Source organism: Aquarana catesbeiana, linkage group LG02 (genome assembly GCF_042186555.1).
Source record: "Aquarana catesbeiana isolate 2022-GZ linkage group LG02, ASM4218655v1, whole genome shotgun sequence".
Taxonomy (NCBI): domain Eukaryota; kingdom Metazoa; phylum Chordata; class Amphibia; order Anura; family Ranidae; genus Aquarana; species Aquarana catesbeiana.
The window spans coordinates 143,347,699-143,368,806 of record NC_133325.1 but is presented as its reverse complement, the minus strand read 5'-3'; the positions used below and the strand labels follow the sequence as shown (position 1 = coordinate 143,368,806).

Below are 21,108 nucleotides of genomic sequence, written 5' to 3'. Positions count from 1 at the left end.
ATAAAGGCCATAATTGAGGCCTTCAATCTCCTCCGGGATCGGGAGGTTCGGGGCTCCGGCCTTTTGTCTTTGCTGCTCTCCTCTGCATGCAGCTGTTGTCTCTCCGCCATGTGCTCTCCCACTGCGCTGAAAGACAAGGGGCAGAGAATATACTAGAAAGAACGTCAGGGGTGGGCGGAGTTTCATGCATGCGCAGTGTATATAAAGCGTAACACGCGTGCGTCGTACGTACAATCTGTGAGAGGAGGACGGAGTAACGGAAGCGACGATCGTTATAACGAAGGTACAATTTTACCTTGGTGCATCAGTGGCCTATACTGCTTATAGATTGAGGCCTATATTGGGTCAAGATTAGGAGAGTTTCGCCTGACATTAGGGTTTGTCTTGTGTTGTGTCTTCCAGAGAAAATGGATCCCTTCAATGATAGGGAATTTCTAGGAATATTCATTGATATGTTCAGGGAGCTGCCCTGTCTGTGGCAGGTGAACCACGCGTTTTATAATAATCCAACAAAGAGGCAGGCAGCACTGGAGAAACTGCTTGAATTTGTGAAGCCAGTGATCCCCACGGCAGACATCAAGTATTTAACGTCCAAAATTGGTGGCATGAGAAGCACTTATAATAGGGAGTGCAAGAAGGTCCGGGATTCCCTGAGATCAGGAGCAGCAGATGACATTTATGTACCCAGGCTGTGGTACTATGACAGATTGCATTTTCTGTCAGACCAGAGGGAACCCAGGCCAGCACTCTCCAGTCTTCCTTCAAGGCTTCTTCCCCCCCAGCTGAGGCTTCCGACGACCAACCTGGACCTTCCAGGCAGCAACATGTGGTGGAGCTCAGCTTGAGTCAGGTATAGCATTCTTAAAAATATTTCTGGTTTCCAAATTAATTATGTTAAATATATGTTAGTTTTGATAACTAATTTCTGATTTCACAAAGTGTTTTACATATCAATAGACAGTAGTGGCCACAAATGATTGGGACAAGACTGAAAAATGCTGGGGTCAGAATGATAGTCTTTTCTATTTATTAACATTCAATTTGCAACAGTCATGAGCTGAAAATTGTGTGTGATTGACGAACCAAAATATAAAACTATGTCCCTTTTTCATACACAGGAAAGTCTCAGCCAGGAGGAGGCGGTGGAAAGTGGCAGCCAGGAGGTGGCCGGGCCCAGTAGCCTGCCCGAATCCCAGGTCCCTCTCCTCGGCCTTCCACAAAAAAGTGCCAGGAAGAGGAGTAACCTGGAGGAGGCAGCACTTGGCATATTTCTGAAGGCTACTGCGGCCCTCAGAAACCCCCGCAGTCTTCAAGAGGAGTATGCCTACATGACAGCCTTCAAAATGCTGGAAATGGAGGAGGGCCAATGCCTCTTATGTGAGGAATTGATCTTGCAAGCCCTAAATAAGGGGTTGAGGGGCGAACTCAAAAGCCAAAGCCACGTTTGTGAGTTGAACGATGGTCCTCCTCCTCCTCCTCCACCTCCTGCCACAACTCCAACATCAGAGCCACAGCCTGGAAGGAAGCGTGTAAGGAAGACCAGAGAGTGATGGCCTGGGTTCAGTCTGGTCTGACAAAAGATGCAGGCTGTTGTATGACCACAGCCTGGGGACAGATATGTCATCTGCTGCTGTTCCTGATCTCTTGTAGTCCTGGACCAGATTGTGCTCACTATTAAATGGACTCCTCAGGCCACCAATTTTGGCTGGCAAATAGTTGATGTGTGCCCTGAGGTACAAAGGCTTCGCCAATCTCAGCAGTTTCTCCAGCGTTGCCTTCCTCTTTATTTTGTTATGACCCAGAAAAAATGGCTATTCATTTTTCAGAAATACTTGCCTATGTGCTTTACTTCAAAAAGGACAGTTTGTGAGTAGGCAGGTACATTTCCATACAATGTCAAATTAACAAGGGACACCAACACCAACCAACCTCCTTGATGTTAAATAATATAGGATAATAATGGTGTTGTTTTAACTTGACACACAAAACGAGAAATAATATTATGGAGAGCACTAGAAAAAAAAAATAAATGTAGATCTTGATAAAAAAAAAAAAAAAGAAACAAAAATTATAAACATTATTATGGAGAGCTGACGAAAAACAAAATTAATATTATTCATGAGATCACGAGAAATAATAAAGGAATCATTTTGTGAGAACTCTGTGTGAATATGAGCAGCAAAACAACTTCATTATTCTAGCATTCTAAAGAAGAAGAAAATGTGCTGCATTAAACTATTAAAAAAATTGCAGCGTGACGAATGTGCTATCTCCATTACGAACGGTAGTTTTACCAGACCGAGCGCTTCCGTCTCGTAATTTATTCTGAGCATGCGTGGCATTTGTGCATCGGAATTGTGTACACACGATCGGAATTTGCGTTAACGGATTTTGTTGTCAGAAAATTTGAGAATCAGTTCTCAAATTTTGTGCGACGGAAATTCCGATGGAGACTGTCCGATGGAGCCTACACATTTTCGGAATTTCCGACAAAAGGCTCCCATCGAACATTTTCCGTTGGAAAATCCGACTGTGTGTACGGGGCATTAGAGTATGCAGAGAACTCTGGGGCATGAAGAGGACATAGTCTCTTAAACAGCCATCTGATCAGCTTATAAGAGATCTTTGGGGAGGAGTAAGAAAAAAAAGGGTTCAGTGGTGCGAGACCTCCCTTATCTTTTGGGTACTGAAGAAATTCTAACCTGATTCTAGGAGATTTCTTTTTCAAAAAAAGATCTCTAAAAATACCATTAGGTAATTTAAAAAATTAAGGGGCATCCAGCAGGGAGAGTTATGCAAATAATATAATAATTGAGGCATCCAAATCATCTTGATCAACTTAATGTGTCCTACCGTAGAGATGGGAAGTTTACACCAAGGCATGGACTGTGACCTAAAACCTGAAATCAGCGGTCTTATGCCGCGTATTCACGAGCGGACTTGTCGACGGACTGAACTCCGACGGTCTTTCCAACTAAACGGACTTGCCTACACACGATCACACCAAAGTCCAATTGTTTCGAACGTGATGACGTACGACTGGACTAGAAAAGGCAGTTCAATAGCCAGTAGCCAATAACTACCCTTGCGTTGTTTTTTGGTCTGTCGGACTAGCATACAGACGACCGTTTTTTTTCTATAGGAATTGAATCCGTCAGAAAGATTTGAAACATGTTTTATTTCTAGGTCCGTCGGAATTTTCTACAGAGAAGGTCCGATGAAGGTCCGATGAAGCCCACACACGATCGAATTGTCCGACGGATTTGTTCCGTCAGACCTTTTAATCCGAAAAGTCCGCTCGTGTGTACGCGGCATTAGGTTAAAGGTGATAAAGTCAGCAAAATTAGAAGAAATCATAATACCCAAGTATTTCATTTGAAAAATTACCTTAATATGTAAAAGCTCGGCTTCTAAAGGTCCTAAAGGAAAAAATTTAAACCAATTAATTGTAGGCAAATTATTTAGCTTCTCATTGTGAAGAGGAATGGATAGACCTTAAAGATTAACTCCAGTTTTGTTGAGAAAAAAAAATCCCCCCCCCCCGGGTGATCTATGTACGTTGCAAGGAGTGTTTAAGAAACTTTGTTGCAGATTCCTACCTTTTGTTATATTTAAAAAGAAATGCTGCTTGATTGTCTGTGTCCATGTGCATGTGAATAGGAGTGACTTTTTCATTATTGATCAGCTTCTGCACCTAGCAGGGTTCTAATGAGGAAAGTGGCAGGGTCTGAATCCCTTAAGACATGATTTACCTTTGCGATTATCGCACTGAAAATTACCTTTTTGTTGCAGAGGATGCCCAAAATCGGACTTGTATCTTGGTGCAGACCTTTGGGAAAATCAGTAAGCCAATCACATAAACAGAAAAATACACTTCTGGGGGCATTCTGTGCACCAGCTGTGCTGTATACAGAAGGCCTCCAAGTTGCCATATTGCATTGAATTTTACACAAAACGGCAGCACTGCAGGATTAAAAGGAATGCTATTTTTTTTTATAACATTTAATTACAATATTACTTGTGTCGCAATTGTATATGTTATATATTTTTTTCTTTTACTTATTTCCACAAAAGTGGAGTTACCCTTTAAAAACAATTGAACAATTCTGTGTTTGCTAATTGTTTGTATCCCCAAGGTAGCCCTTAAAGAGTACATAAGCCCAAAAATGTTTACCAGTCCTAAGGTGTGGTGGCTGCATTAGTCTTGTGTGAGTGAACTTAACCACCGTAGGATAGGAAGTGTGATGTTCAAAATATTACCATGTGAAAAAACAGGAAACGCATTTAATTTTTGTTTTGGGTTTACATACACTTTAACTGCCCTGTCCGTGCCCAAGCCTTGCACCAGGTCATGAAATTGAGAGGAAGATTGGACTGTTAATGGCCACTCTATACAGAGACAGAATCTGATCGAAATAAATCAAGACATTTTTGAAAAGAAACTTGACAAATAGAAAGTTAGAAGCACTTCAGAAAAGATACATTTATTTTGACCATGAAGTACAGCTACCTTTGAAGGTTCTAAAAGTGCTCTTGAAAAGGTTAATGGTGCAAATTGCAATATTAGTTCCACATTGTACAGGTTGAATTTTTTCATGCTAGTAGCCATCTGAGCTCTTCTCTTGTAATTACATTTTCCTGCATGTGAGCAGTGCAACCTATCTTTTGTCTTTGGTACAGAGGGAAACAGTATAAAGTATACTTTCAGGTGCTTCTTAGATGCTTTGACTTACATTTGGGTTGCTATAATGTGACTTTCAGTTGCACAGGAAGTAGCTTCAAGCTGCTTCTGAAGTACATCAAACTGCTTCTATATCGAATTCAGCTGCTTTTGAGTTACATCAAGTTGTGTTGTGCTTTGCATTCACTTTGACTTGGATGGAGAAGAAAAGAAGCTCAGATGCAAACAGAAGCCCTTTTATGTGATCTCTAAATGTAACTGGCATATACTAAGGCCTTATTCACATGGGTATACTGATCCATTTGTGCGTACGAAGAGCCATCTTCAGCCATCCAAGACACACAGGTGTTCTGTGCAGGGGTGTGCAAGCAGCATGTTCATCAATGACAGGTGGGTGGCTGCACAGACCTGCATGGACCTCAAGTGTGTACATCCACGCGGGTCAGATGCATGGCTCAGAAGGCAGTCTATCTTCACTTGATCATCAGACCTTCAAGGTTCATTACATTTGCATTACTGAATTTGATATAAGAATTAGCAAATGCACCAGTGAATTTGAAGGTTCTAACATGCCCAGCAAGTTTTTGGTACACAACATTTTTGAATGCATTACAATGAGCAGCGTTTGGCCTTAACAGCTCAATAATAATCTCTGCACGTATTTATGATGGGGGAAAAAACTAGTCTAGTTGTTTGATAATGGCTCTTTCCCACCTCAATCTGTAGGACCAGTTTGTGACCCTTCGGTGGGTATTTTTTTAGTCTTTTTAACATATTGCATAGGTCTACTGCGTTGCACAGTATAAGTGAATTAGGCCTATCCTCCAATATACATACAACTCCCTTTTAGGGAAAAAGCTTTGTTTCGGTTTTAGAGTCAAAATAAACCACAAGATGGTTTTTTCTACCTGGCATTTCGATGTCTGGCAGTGGGGACAGTTTCATGCGTCTGCCAGTGTCTTTTATGATCAATTACAAAAGCTTTGAGGTTTTCACAGGGGAAGTTCTCACAATAACCATTTCCTTCTGCCGTCTGTCACTGCTGTGCCAGGAGGCAAACCAGAAGAGATAAAGAATTGATGTGCTAGATGCAGAAGACCATTCAAAGCACCATGTTCAGGTGACGCGCCACCGTCTTCTAACAGCCCTCAAGGTGGCTGAGCATTTTGGCTGTAAATGTACTGATGTGCTCAAATACTGCAAATAACATTTGGACAGCTGAGCCACACTGTCTTGGACCACTCTGAACAGTCCACTGAACTATCCCTGTAAAGCAGGAGGCTGTGATTTTTATTATTATTATACAGGATTTACATAGCGCAGCACTTTACAACATGAGGGCAGACAGTACAGTTACCATACAATTCAATACGGTAGGAATCTGAGGGCCCTGCTCGTTAGAGCTTACAATCTAGAAGGGAGGGTCAAATGATACAAAAGGTGCTGTTGGGGTTGAGCTAATGGAGAAAATTTAAGTACAGTTGTAAGGTGTGGGAATAAGCTTTGCTGAAGAGGAGGGTTTTCAGGGATTGTCTAAAAGCAAACAGAGTTGGAGATAATCGGACAGATTGGGGTAGGGAGTTCCATAGGATAGGAGAGGCTCTGGAAAAGTCCTAGAGGCGAGAATAGGAGGAGGTGACGAGGGAGCTAGACAGCAGGTGGTCTTGGGAGGAATGAAGAGAATGATTAGGTTGGTATTTTGAGACCAGGCTAGGGATGTAGGTGGGGACTGAGTTGTGGATGGCTTTGGAAGTTGTTGTTAGTATTTTGAATTGAATTTGCTGGGTGAGCAGAAGCCAATGGAAGGATTGGCAGAAAGGAGTAGCAGACATGGAGCGATTGGTAAGGTGGATGAGCCTGGCAGCAGCATTCATGATGGACTGAAGGGGGGATAGCGAATGTAAAGGTATTCCAATGAGAAGGGAGTTGCAGTAGTTGAGGCAAGAGATGACCAGGAAGTGAACTGGGAGCTTTGTGGTGTAATTGGCTAGAAAGGGGCGTATTTTGGAGATCTTACGGAGGTTGAGGTGGCAAGATTTGTACAGTGATTTGATGTGGGGCCTAAAGGATAGATCAGAGTCCAGGAATACACCTAGAACCTTGGCATGCGGGGATTGGCTGATAAGTTGTGTGACATCCAATCTGATATGTCTCTTAGTAAATTAGTGATACATGAGGAGACTGAAGGAGTGAGCTGAGGGGTAGAGAGATAAATTTGGGTGTCGTCGGCATGGAGACAGGAGAAGGTGTAGATGGAGAATAAGAGAGGTCCAAGAACAGAACCTTGGGGGACGCCAACAGAGAAAGAAAGCGGAGAGAACGAAGTAGAATTGTGAGTAACGGTGAAGGTGCAGTTGGATAGGAAAGAGAACCAGCGAAGAGTGTAGTCCAAAGCCATAGAGTTTTTGAGGGTATTGCTGGCAGAGTTAGTAGAAGCATGTATCCATTTCTTCAGGTCAAAGGAGAAGGTTAGACTGAGAAGTTTGGAAGTAGCAGGAGTGTTAGTATTAACAGGGATGTTGAAGTCCCCGAGATTGTGGGGATTTTAGAAGTGAGAAAGTATGGTAGCCAGGCAGAGAAGTCATCAAGAAAGGATGATACCAGTCCAGGGGTCAGTAGATCACAGCTACCCTTATAAAAACTGGAGAGAAAAGACAAATGCATTGTGCCTCAAATGAGGAGAGTGACAGAGAGGGAGGTGGGTGAAGTACCTGAAAGGTGCTATGTGGGGATAGAAGGATTCCCACTCCCCCTCCCTGGCGTCCACTGGGTCTGGGGGAGTGAGTCCAGAGAAGGTCACCATGGGAGAGGGCAGCAGAAGATGCAGTGTCAGATTCATGAAGCCAGGTTTCAGTAACGGTGAGTAGATAAAATGAGTTAGCGATAAAGAGGTCATGGAGAGAGGCGAATTTGTTACAGACAGAGCAGGCATTCCAAAGGGCGCAAGAGAATTGTGTGGATTGCGGCTGCTGCCAAAGGGTGCCGGTGCATTAGGTAAAGTTAAATGATGGAGGCCCAGGGTTTCTGAATATATCTCCAGAGGTTAGGAGAAGCAGTAGGGAGAGGGAGGTATAATGGGAGTGTGATTTATATGAAGGGATATGTCCCAGTGTCCTAGAGATTTTTATTAGTGTGCGGATTTAGAATGAGCAGGTGTTGGCGAGTGCAGTAATAAGGAGAGGACAGAAGTGAGGGTAATATATAAGCTGTGGGGTGGAGAAGAGGGGTGAAGGAAAGAGAGTTTAAGGAGGGAGGAAACAACTGTCAGAAGGAGCGCTAAAGTGCACATTTTACAGAGTGGATGGAGAGCTGAAGGGGTAAACAATGTCACCTGCGTTCTGTGTGGTGTTTTTAAAAGTATTTTCCTATGTACCTTTGCTTTGTGCATTCGCTGAAGTGCAGAGTCGGAAGTGCTCCCACTTATAGAAATATCCCCACTTCTAGAAAGAGCCCCAGCACCAAATGTGCCTTCCCCCATAAAGATGCTTCAGTTTTATACTGTTACGGATGGAGTGGGTGTTTTCCAATTAACTAATCAGGAGTTAATAAAGGATGGGTGACTATTAGCAGGGGTCAGAACAAGTGTCTAGGCACCTCCTTTTATAGCCTGTGTAAATCCAGCCTAAGAAGTACATTAATTAAAGGGCCTTAAAGTGGTTGTAAACCTCAGACATAAAATATGAACAAAGCATATCCCTCTATAGTGTGTACTTGTCTCAATTAAGAGCACTATGTAAGTGTAATTTCTGTCTGCTGCTTCATTCCTCTATCAGCATGAATCACTTCTGACAAGTTTTCCTGACACCAAGGGAAAAAAGGTGACAATGGAGAGATCTCCAGCAGATTGACAGCCTTAGCTCTGTCCCTGTGTGCTGTGTGAAGGGGAGGGGGTGTCCCTTCCCTCCAATCAGCTCTCAGAGCTCTCCTCACTAAGCTCTGCAGACTGTAACTTCAGCTCGCTTCCCTCTTTTTTATGACCTCTCAGACAAGCTTTAAAAATTCAGCACTTTGAACAGATGTAGAGAAGAGAAGACGACAGATAAACAGGTAAAATTTATGTAGGAGGACTTATTTAATCTCTGTGTATCACCTGAGGATAGTCACTTCACTGGGTATTTGTAAGGGTTTACAACCACTTTAAGTCCTCATTCACACTACCACTGTCAAATCTGTGTATGCATTTATAAAACATATCACTGCATGTGATGAATTTTCAATGGTGGATTTCTCTGTTTACCTATATTAACCAGCGTAAACCTACATTAAGGTGCAGGCAGTTTAGCTGTATTTGAAGAAAAAAGAATTCTGTGCATCCAGGATCTGATTAGAAACTAAATGCAGCTTATGAAAATGGGGGGAGTTTGGGACTTTATATGAAGCACCATAAGTGCCTCCATCCCACGGGACTTTGTATGAAGCACCCTAAGGTGCCTCCATCCCTGTAATACGTAATAAGAAGGGAAGTTTGGGACTTTATATGAAGCAATTGAGTAGTGGAGGTAGATTACAATATAAACATATTTATTTAGTAGCATGAATTTACATACAAAAAAATAAAAGAATATTTCATATCATATATACACGAGAGACGTGCACAAAGGCTGAGTATGTAAAATGGAAAAATACATGCATAACATCATATGATCGAAACAATGAATACATATATGCATAAGAATAACATGTACATGCCAATAGCAGCAGGCCTACCACTGGCACATGCACCCACATGGTACATCTGTATCCACCAGATGGTATAAAAAACATCATGTATTAAAAATAGATAAATCTCAATCCGTATGGGGTATGTGGCTGCAGCATCATATAAAGCTCTATGCGTTTCGTGGGTATTCCCACTCGTCGGGAGCGGATGCGTCAGACATATTCTATGGAATAAAAAGATTTGATTTAAGGAACCGTACTTCTCAAAAAAGTTCAAAAAATGTTGGTATGGGTGGTTAACCACTGACACTCACCAACCCAGGCATAGACCGCAAAGTGGAGTGATCGGAGCAGGGCTGGCCGAGAACATGGCCTCAACGCGGGAGCTGAGGCGGCATAATACAGGATTGCAGCATCGGATAGGGCAAGAGCTTAAAGTATGGATGAGAGCTCCATGTAGCCAAGAAAGTAGTGTGTATTCAATGGGGCAAGGATATCTGGGAACAAAATTAGATATATGTGTAATTATAATATATTCGTCATAGTGATAGTATATAGTAGGAGATGGTGATACAAATAAATGAACCCAGTATAGCTCCATATAAGAGGTGTATAAATAATATGAAAAAGGTAAGGAAGATACACATAGTGCCCAAGGATGTGAAAGTATCTGTGTGTAGAAGTGATGAACATGAACTTACAACAGATTGTGGTAGGAGTACTGATGGGAATACCACGTGGAATCAAGGGCAAATAGAGTGAACAGAAAGCAAATCCACCAAGAGAGAGAAAAGAAAAGAAGGTAAAGATTAAGAAAGCAAAGGAGAATGCCTACCCTAATGCTGCAACGAAACAACCCCCAGCAGATCGTGTAGCTGGTGTGTGGAGACCCCAAAGGGGAACTGTTGAATGGAGCAGTTCACCTGAATGGGGGATGTAATTATGCTGCCAACCCCACGCTAATGAGCCAATGGAGGCGAGGGAACCGCACCTGAAGTGAGTGACACTCAACAACCGACGCATCCGCTCCTGACGAGTGGGAATACCCACGAAACGCGTAGAGCTTTATATGATGCTGCAGCCACATACCCCATACGGATTGAGATTTATCTATTTTTAATACATGATGTTTTTTATACCATCTGGTGGATACAGATGTACCATGTGGGTGCATGTGCCAGTGGTAGGCCTGCTGCTATTGGCATGTACATGTTATTCTTATGCATATATGTATTCATTGTTTCGATCATATGATGTCATGCATGTATTTTTCCATTTTACATACTCAGCCTTTGTGCACGTCTCTCGTGTATATATGATATGAAATATTCTTTTATTTTTTTGTATGTAAATTCATGCTACTAAATAAATATGTTTATATTGTAATCTACCTCCACTACTCAATTGCTTCATATAAAGTCCCAAACTTCCCTTCTTATTACCTAAATGCAGCTTAACACATGCGATCCACATTCCTATGCAATTCAGTGAAATGCAATTTTCAGCCCAGTAATTTGAATGATCTGAAATTGCACTGGATTACACCAAAAGTAGTACATGCACTACTTTTTACACACTAGGGTTGATTTGTTAAAACTGGAGAGTGCAAAATCTGGTGCAGCTCTGCATAGAAACCAATCAGCTTCCATTTTTTTTTGTCAAAACTGCTTGAACAGGTAAATCAACCCCACTGTAACTGGATTGCATGGTACTGTGGTACCACACCATCTGGTGCAGGCAAACGCATTGCGTTTGCAATCTGCATTTGTGGTGGGGTTAGGATTACATTGACAACCGCAGCAGATTCCACACCCAGTGTGTTGTAAATGAGGTGTGGGAAGAGCGCACAGAATGCAGGTTTCCCACACTGTGTTCTGGTGTGGGAAACAGGTACATCTTAGGCCTGGTTTACACTGATGCAAATCTGATGCAATCCAAAAGGTATAGATTTGCATGTCGTCTGAAAATACATTGTTTTCTATGAAGGCCATTTACATTAATGCGGTGCGATTTTGATCCGGTTAAAAAAAAGGGTCCTGCGCAAGTTTAGTGTGGGTGCGGTGCAAATTTAATTTCTAGCTAAGCCCAGTCCCCTCAGAAATCGCATTAAATTCACACCTGTCAAAATACAGAAATCGCATTAATTTGCACCGCATCAGTGCAAACTGAGCCTAAACGTAGGATGAAATGATCTTGGAGATATACATACTTATATTTATACCATACCTCCCAACATTTTGAGATGGGAATGTGGGACACCTACTAACAAACGTATGTAGACATAGGACACGCCCCCTGCCACACCCCCTTAAAGGAGAATTAACCAACAACAAAAGGTTAATTAAATCCACAAGGGCTTTTTTTTTTACCATTACTATTCCTTTATAAAATGTACAAATGCAGCAATTTAGAATTTGGATGAAAGGTTTAGCACTGGGAAACACCTTTTGAAAGATAAAAAGTGAATTTTATATACAACTATATAGATCAGACCAAAATGAGGGACAAATGAGGAGGAATGAGGGACATTGCTCCAAATCAGGGACAGTTCCTCGAAATCAGGGACAGTTGGGAGCTATGTTTATACTTTCCGGATGTCTTCTCCTGTGTTTGGAAAAGCTAAATACATACATGCCAGTGTGAACAAGGCCTTAGTTTGCCAAATGGCATAGGGCCACAAGTGGGCAGCAGAAAAATCTGTTTGAACACCGTATACAGCCTGTTCATAAATAGTCTCAGTTTCTGATGCAGAGAGGGCTGCTAATATTCAGATTATTGGATCTTCTAAACAAGACACCCAAGATTATTTGGCAGATGGTACTATCTTATTTGAGGACCGTTTGGAGTACATGGGAGTTATAAAAAGCTTGTCCCTATCCCACCATTGTATCATCATTCATGACAAACAAAGTACATTAGAGCTGAACAGAGAGGAGTGACCAATGAGCTACTATTGTTTTTCTGCATTGGTATGGCTGTTAGAGGCTTCATGATGATATACAGGCCAGTTGAGAGCATAGGACATAAAAAAATTATGGGAGGTGACAAATCCTCCCCTATCTTTAATATCTTGGAAAATTTCGTGTTTATGTACTATAATGTGAAGTAGGAATATAAATTTAGCAACACACAGGGGGAGATTTACTAAAAATGGTGCACGCGGAATCTGGTGCAGCTGTGCATGGTAACCAATCAGCTTTCAGGTTTTATTGGCAAAGCTTAACTGAACAAGCTGAAGTTAAAAGCTGATTGGCTACCATGCACATCTGCACCAGATTTTGCACTTTCCAGTTTTAGTAAATGTCCCCATTTTAATTTCACATTTTTTATTTGAGACAAAAATATTGCATGGACAAATAAAAAACCCTTAACATATATGCAGTGTGTGTGGTCATAGGTGGAAAGAGAACAAGAAATTTACCAAAGCAAAAAAAAACAAAAACTGAACTGTATAGAGCATTTTTACCAGAAGATTTGTCATACCCATCCAATACACAAACAATTTATAGTACTCAAAATTGTTCTTCCAATTAAAATCTGACAGTGCTCTTTCAACGGGTGGTGCAGTGCATTTATTTATGTACAGGCCAAACAAAGTTGAATTTATTATATTTACTATTATAATACATTCAGAGTTCCTAACAATGTTCATGTCACATAAAATGTGTTAAGGCTACACTGACCTTTTTTTAAAAGCAGTCTGGAAGAGCGCATCTTCTTCAATAAATAGTCATAATAATATCATTCCTTGTGGATCCTGCCAGCATTGCCATTTTGCCTTGGCTTGTTTAAAACTATACTTTTTATGACTGCACCTCACTTACCTTTACTTTTACTTAATGAAGGCCTCTTGAGCCCCTCCCTAGGGAAAGATAGCCTTGACTGATGGGGGCATGGCTAGGTGCGTGACAAGGGGAACGATTGGTTGGGACATGTGGGATGGGATGGGCCTGAGCACAGGAAATCATGTGCCCCAGGGAATTCTGGGTCTTTCGGAAGAGGAAGAGCTGCCCACCCTCCCTCCCCTTTTTTCCTATGTTTGGTATGTCACAGCTTGCTGCGTTTTTTTTGACCTTGTCAGCAGTTAAAGTTGCTGTAATGGGCTATGCCCTTGATGGAAGATTGGAAGAAGGCTGTCTGTCCAGCACTTATGGTAAGGACAGGCCCCACTTCCCTCTTTGGTTAAGTGCTCTGTGACTGGCACTGGTTAAATATGTTCCATGTTATGTGTTGGAATTTAATAAAGCTGTGGCCTTGCCCTTTCCAACCTAATGGTTGTAAGTGTCTTATTTAATGGCGTAAAGGGCAAGGGTGGTGGGGGATTTGATCCCTTGGTGTTACGTTAAGTGGGACCTAAGCCCATTGCGCCTCAGCAGTCATGTATTTTGTACTAGGGCATACATTTTTTTTTAAGTATTGTTCAAAAAGTCCTATTTCTTGTAAGGTAATGAGAAAATTATTTCTTATAACGTAAATGCCATTGTCTTGTGTCTTCCATGCACAGAACTTCACAAAAGGAGGTGGGTCCGAAGGTTCTCGATGTGCCACCCGTCTGGAGCTGCTCCAACGTGGATGTGATGAAGGACATATTATAGATCCCAAAACACTTATCAAAATTGTGAAGGACACACCCTTGACTGATCAAGGAATGATCACACAACTTGCACCCCAGAAAGTGCATCTGAAACTCCGTCCAGGTGAGACTCACAATGTCAAAGAGCTCTTTTCGCAGTTTAAAACTTTGTGAAGTGTAGAGTCAATGTAAAGCCTTACTTTACCTGAAACTTTTTTTCTTAGTTTTAAGTGTACAGGGGAGGTCTTCATTTTCATTTTTTTCTGCTGATAGGTGCCTGTGAGAGAGAAAGTGAGGGGAAATTTCTTTGACAGGAACATGGACAGCAATAAAAACCTGAGAAGCAATCACAAATAGGATTGATCTTGGTGTTTGGGCCAAACATGAGTTTCATCTGAACCTGAGCTGATTTGAGTAGTTTTCCCGCCCACCTGTTGGAACCTCTGGCTGCTATAAATGGAAGTGAGCAGTTTTATTACTGCCACTAAATGAAGCTTCTGGCTACCCACTGGCTTGTTTCAAATTGTAAACACACTGGCAGGCATTCTGAGTGACATCACTGACCAGATATGATCATGGCCATATGGTCATATGGTTAATGACATCAACCAGGTTCCCTGGCCCTGTTGTTTATATTCTAGCAGTGCTGGGGAACTGTCAGTTACAGTGAAATCCAGTGGGAGAGTATTGTTGTGCACTGGCCATTCTGGTTATGTTGTTCGGGCATTGTTCATGGTGATTGACCAGGGATCTACATCATTGGTCAGAGTGATTGACATTGGATTTACATTGTTCATTGTGATTGATAATGGATCTACTTTATTGGACATAGTGATTTACTTTGGATTTACCTTATGAGAAAAAATACTTTTATTATGGTGTCTGCATATTTTCGATATATTTTCTATGTTCCCCTTACTCATTCACGTGGGATATCTGGGAGCCCCCTTATTTTAAAGAGGCTTCCAGATTTCAACAAGTCCCTTCCTACAGATCACCACATCCACCGAGCCTGGGATGTGGGGATTAGGCCATATGATCACCCTGTATGTAATCAGAAGGCGTTCTGATGACGCTATTACGGCGAAACGCGTAAAGGAGGGATTACGTGGTCTCTGACGTCACATCCGCGTGACGGAACTTCAGACGAATAGAACGCATGGTGAACCTCCATGCGGGAGGAAGCAGCCGGCGATACACACACACCGCTAAAATCACTGGGTGCCGGCTCAGGCACTTTGTAAGTTTTATTCTGTACCTTGCTTTTTTACTTATTTTGAATAAAAACAAGTTGCACTATGAGGGGCATATTTTTTTTCCCTGAGTGCATGCCAAGAGCTCAGATAGAAAGGAGAGGAGGGGAGTCCCGGAGATTGTCATTGTCTACTAAAGTGCAAGCTGATCCACACCATACTTGGGTCTTAATGTCTTGTGAGTGTCAGTGTGATTAGAAGTGGTGAGAATCATGAAGACACAAGTTATAGAGCACCTAATGATTGTATGCTTTGAGCACATTTGGAGGTGGACATTCACCTAAAGTCACAAGATTGAACTTTTTACTTTGACTGTGGATATTATTAAGCCACAACCCTGTATGTTGTGATTGTTCAGGTGCTTAGCTAATAGTTTTTTGAAATTATCGATGCTCCCTGCTGAAACCACTGCCTGTGGAAGAGAATTCCACATCCTTACCATTCTTACAGTAAAGAACCTTCTACGCAGTTTAAGGTTAAACCGCTTTTCTTCTAATTTTAGTGAATGGCCGTGTGTCTTATTAAAAAGTTTTATCCCTATTGTGGGGTCACCAGTACGTTATTTGTACATTGAAATCATATCCCCTCTGAAGCATCTCTTCTCCAAAGAGAATAAGTTCAGTGCTCGTAACCTTTCCTCATAACTAATGTCCTCCAGCCCCTTTATTAGTTTTGTTGCCCTTCTCTGGTCTCGCTGTAGTTCCAGCACATCCTTCCTGAGGACTGGTGCCCAGAACTCGATGGCATACTCCAGGTGCGGCCGGACCAGAGTCTTGTAGAGTGGGAGAATTATCGTTTTATCTCTGGAGTTAATCCCCTTTTTAATGCATGCCAATATTCTGTTTGCTTTGCTTGCAGCAGCTTGGCATTGCATGCCATTGCTGAGCCTTTCATCTACTAGGACCCCTAGGTCCTTTTCCATCCTTGATTCCCCCAGAGGTTCTCCCCCCAGTGAGTAGATTACATTTATATTTTTGCCACCCAAATGCATTATTTTACATTTTTCTACATTGAACTTCATTTGCCATGTAGTTGCCCACCCCATTAATTTGTTCAGATCTTCTTGCAAAGGTTTCCACATCCTGCGGAGAAGTTATTGCCCTGCTTAGCTTAGTATCGTCCAAAAATACAGAGATTGAGCTGTTTATCCCATCCTCCAGGTCGTTTAGGAATAAGTTAAATAGGATTGGTCCCAGGACAGAACCCTGGGGGACCCCACTTCCCACCCTGGACTGTTCCGAGTACTCATTTATCACTACTCTCTGAACTCGCCCCTGTAGCCAGTTTTTGATCCATGTACTCACCCTATGGTCCATGCCAATGGACCTTACTTTGTACAGTAAACGTTTAGGGGGAACTGTATCAAATGCTTTTGCAAAATCCAGATACACCACCTTGTCTAGATGGCAGCTCACCTCTTCATAGAAGGTTAATAGATTGGTTTGGCAAGAACGATTCTTCATAAATCCATGCTGATTACTGCTAATGATACCATTGTCATTACTAAACTCTTGTATACACCCCCTCCAAGAGCTTGCATACAATTGATGTTAGGCTAACTGGTCGGTAATTCCCAGGGATGTATTTTGGGCCCTTTTTTTAAATATTGGTGCTACATTGGCTTTTCTCCAATCAGCTGGTACCATTCCAGTCAGTAGACTGTTTGTAAAAATTAGGAACAATGGTCTGGCAATTACTTGACTGAGTTCCTTAGGGACCCTCGGGTGCAAGCCATCTGGTCCTGGTGACTTATTAATGTTAAGTTTTCCAAGTCTATTTCTAATTCTGTCCTCTGTTAGCTTCCTGTAACGTGTCATGAGGATAAACATTGCAGTTTTGGTTACTGAAGCCCCCCACTTCCCTCATGAAGACTGAGGATGATAAATTCAATACCTTTGTCATCTCTACATCCTTAGTAACCAGATTTCCTTCATCATTCTTTATGGGACCAATATGATCTGACCTCCCTTTCTTACTATTTATGTACTTAAATATTTTTTTTTACTCTCCTCCGCTATGTGTCTTTCATGTTCTATCTTAGCCGCCCGGATTGCACCCTTATATTTTTGTTGCATTCTTTGTAAAGTTGGAATGCTGATGATGATCCCTCAGCCTTGTATTTTTTGAAGGCCTTCTCCTTTGCTTTTATATGCATTCTTACGTTGGAGTAAAGCCACCCAGGACTTTTATTAGCTCTTTTAAATGTATTTCTCATTGGGATGCACAAATACCCTTATTTAATATGCTCTTAAAGCATACCCATTTTTCCTCCGTGTTCTTTGTTCCTAAGATTTTGTCCCATTTAGTATCTTCTAGCAAGGATCATAGTTTAGGGAAGTTAGCTCTTTTTAAATTTAGAGTCTTTGTAATCCCCTTATGTTTCCTATTTGTGTGACTTTTTTGTTATGTTAATTTTATTCATTTTTTGGTTTGTTTTACGTCTGTAACACAGTTGAGCTATACACAGGATACCTAGCTCCCATAATTATTTACACTATATGGTACGGACCTGAAATGGTGAACAGAGACGCACTGAACCCCCTGCTGCGAGCCGCTCCTCACACAGTGTGAACCCAGCTTAAAGGTTTTTTTCACAACTCTTCACATACAGGTTTAGGGCATCCCTCAAGCATGTTATTTAATGGCTAGGTTCACCCTTTACAGAAAAATAATAAGTGTACATATAATTGCAAGAGAAAAACAGGTGTAACATGAAACATGGTGCAAAAAGTGGAGTTTGCCTTTATTTTTATTAGCTCAGTTTGGCCGGACGGCCAGCTCTAGGAAGGGTTCAGATCGCCCCAAACGTCTTTCCATTTAAGTATTATACAGGCCACTGTGCTCTTAGGAACCTTAAGTGCAGCAGAATTTTTTTGTAACCTTGGCCAGATCTGTGCCTTGCCACAATTCTGCCTCTGAGCTCTTCAGGCAGTTCCTTTGACCTCATGATTCTCATTTGCTCTGACATGCACCGTGAGCTGTAAGGTCTTATATAGTGTGTGGCTTTCCTAATCAAGTCTAATCAGTATAATCAAACACAGCTGGACTCAAATGAAGGTGTAGAACCATCTCAAGGATGATCAGAAGAAATGGACAGCACCTGAGTTAAATATATGCGTGTCACAGCAAAGAGTCTGAATACTTAGGACCATGTGATATTTCAGTTTTTCTTTTTTAATAAATCTGCAAAAATGTCAACAATTCTGTGTTTTTCTGTCAATATGGGGTGCTGTGTGTACATTAATGAGGAAAAAAAATGAACTTAAATGATTTTAGCGAATGGCTGCAATATAACAAAGAGTGAAAAATTTAAGGGGATCTGAATACTTTCCGTCCCCACTGTATATGCTTTATGTAGTTGTGGTGGAAACCCAGTCATTTCTGAAAAATGTCAGATATGCTAATTCACTAAACAATCTACACAATGTAATTCTGAAGAACAGGATATAAAATTCAGATGCTAGTGTGGGTGTGAGAATAGATGTATAGGATAAAAAAATTCACAACAAATATTTAGCGACTCAACTTTGTAGAAAAAGTTGACTCATGTTTGTAGAAAATATATATTGTAGAGGAAACCAGGTGCACAGCAAATGACTGAGATACTTACAGTACCCTGGAAATCAGAGTCTAGCAACATCCCCTACACTGGGCACTCATTTAGGTACTTTTCCAGCATTAGATGACTTCAGTGTTAGCTCCCCTCTGTGAACAGATCCCTTCATCTCTTTTTATTGACCTTTTCTCTTTTGATTGACCAGAAGCCTGCTGCATGCAACAATCTCCTCCTAAACATTTCAACCAATCAGTGACAGGACACAGGATTTCTTTAAAACACTACACCTTGGTTTTAAAGAGCAAAAATAATTGAACCCTTTCATCACTTAGAGCCCCCTCCAAATGTTATGGCTGTGAAGGGTTCTTTCTATATTGAATTAATATACAGGAATTGTTATATGAATCTGCTTTATTGCTAGACATTATTGGCTATTTTCGACCATATCTGTCCATGTGCTTGAAGGATCAAAGCTCCAACAAGGAGATATGTTTTCAGCAAGAAGGAAATACTGAATGCTAAGTGCACAATCAACGCCCGATCAATTATGTAATCATTAAACCACTGTTTACTTTCTGCAACGTGCAGTCTGGTATTTTTCCTCTGGAAATGATGTTTGAGATGGGCCAAAGGGCCGCACGAGGGTTGTCACCCAGTTTGAACCAAGTTTTTTATAACTATCGTCCAGTTCCTTGATTGGTATGTGCAAGGCCTCTGATAGGGGGACCACCGGTCCTCCTGTAGAGGTCCGGCACACAGGGGGGCCTCGACAGGGAGGAGGATCAGTGCGGCCGCAGAACGATGCCCTGTGCAGCTCTCTGCAGTGGCTGAAGCCTATTTCTCCACCTCCAACCAGCCTTCAGCTGCTACAGCAAGAGACACACATGGCATTGTTTTCTGTAATTAACTCCTAGGGTCGGCATTCACATGTAAATCGCCCTCTATGTATATGTAAATCACATGGGTATTTATATGTAAATTAGGTTGGCAACTTGCAGGCATTCATATGCAAATCACGCTTCCTCCTCTGAATGCCGCCCACCTGGAGGTTGTAAACAGCCACTTCTATCCCCATTGAGCCTGCCCCCAGATAGTGCACTTGCAGAGTGGTTCAGTCCTGCAACAGAGGTGAGTAGGGTGCAGTGTGTTATTTTTTGGGAAGCAAAGGTAAACAGGTAGGGTGCAGAGGTACACAGTAAATTGATCACCATTTAGGCCCCTTTCACACTTGCGGACCAATCAGGTCCGCCTTCAGTTTTTCAGGTGGACCTGATCGGACCATCCATAGCTCTCTATGGAGCGGTGAATGTTAGCAGACAATCCTGTCCACTAAAAACGGACGAGTTGCACAAAAAAAAAAACCTGACTGCTCCAGTCAGGAGCCGCTGTATTAACCATGCAATGTTAGTCCAGCGATCTCCCCCGCTGCGCTGTTGTGTTCTGACAGGGGGGCGCCCCCCCACCAGAACACTCCGATTGGCACTCTCTGCCATTGGTTGAGATCGCTGATTGGGAGTCAGACAGCTGCTGGTTTTCCAGCATGCATGTCCGACATGAGCCGGCCAGACCGACATACAGATGGGCAGAATGTCGGCCGGTATTTTTTTGTACTCCGACATTCTGCCCATGTGTACGGGGCTTAAGGCTAGCTATACAGGTGAATATTTCTCTTGTTTAGTTCCAAAAGAGGGAAATCACTCAACTCCCCCATCTACAAAAAACAGATGAGCGAATCTCCTCTGGTGGCTACTGTATTTGGATAGCGGCAGCCATGGCTGTCTGAACACCCAGACATTGACTGCATCTTATTGGATGATACATCTGATCAGATGCAGTCACTGTTTGGCTGATAATTTTCCAGCCAGCTCCTTTGATTTTGAACCTGGATTTGTTGAGCTCTTTGAATGATCAGGCAGGAATTTTGTAAGTTATGCTATGTTGTGTCCACCAATAGTGATTTTAGTGAAAATATTGTTTGATACATTCGGGGGGGGGGGGCCCCATGATTTCTAACAGCAGCCCTGGGTATGTGGAGGGTCCAGTTTAGCCATTCTATATAGTATAGCATAGCACTCTGTTTAGTGCTTATTTGCTGACCAAAGACTTTGATATGCACATAATGTAAATTTTAAATTAATTGCATATTGTTCATATTTAACCCCTTATTAAGCCGTAGTTAACCACAGCTAGCACTCAAAGCAGTAATAAACCTAATAGCAAGCAATTATTATATTGCAGCTTACCAATTCTTATGCCGCGTACACACGAGCGGACTTTCTATCCTACTTGGTCCGGCACACTTTCCGACGGACTTTGTCCGCCAGGTGCGCCGGACTTTAAAACGGACGGACTTGCCCACACACGCCGGGACTTTCCGGCGGGCTAA

The 21,108-nt window shown here is 42.0% G+C and overlaps 1 protein-coding gene across 1 annotated transcript in view; it reads left to right on the top strand.

The window, feature by feature from the left end:
- ITGB7 (integrin subunit beta 7) overlaps nucleotides 1-21,108 on the top strand; it is a 136,039-nt gene that overhangs the window by 58,690 nt on the left and 56,241 nt on the right. The window contains exon 4 of the mRNA XM_073613567.1: nucleotides 13,845-14,037. Coding sequence (XP_073469668.1) covers nucleotides 13,845-14,037 — 193 coding nt within the window. The remainder of the gene's footprint in view (nucleotides 1-13,844; nucleotides 14,038-21,108) is intronic.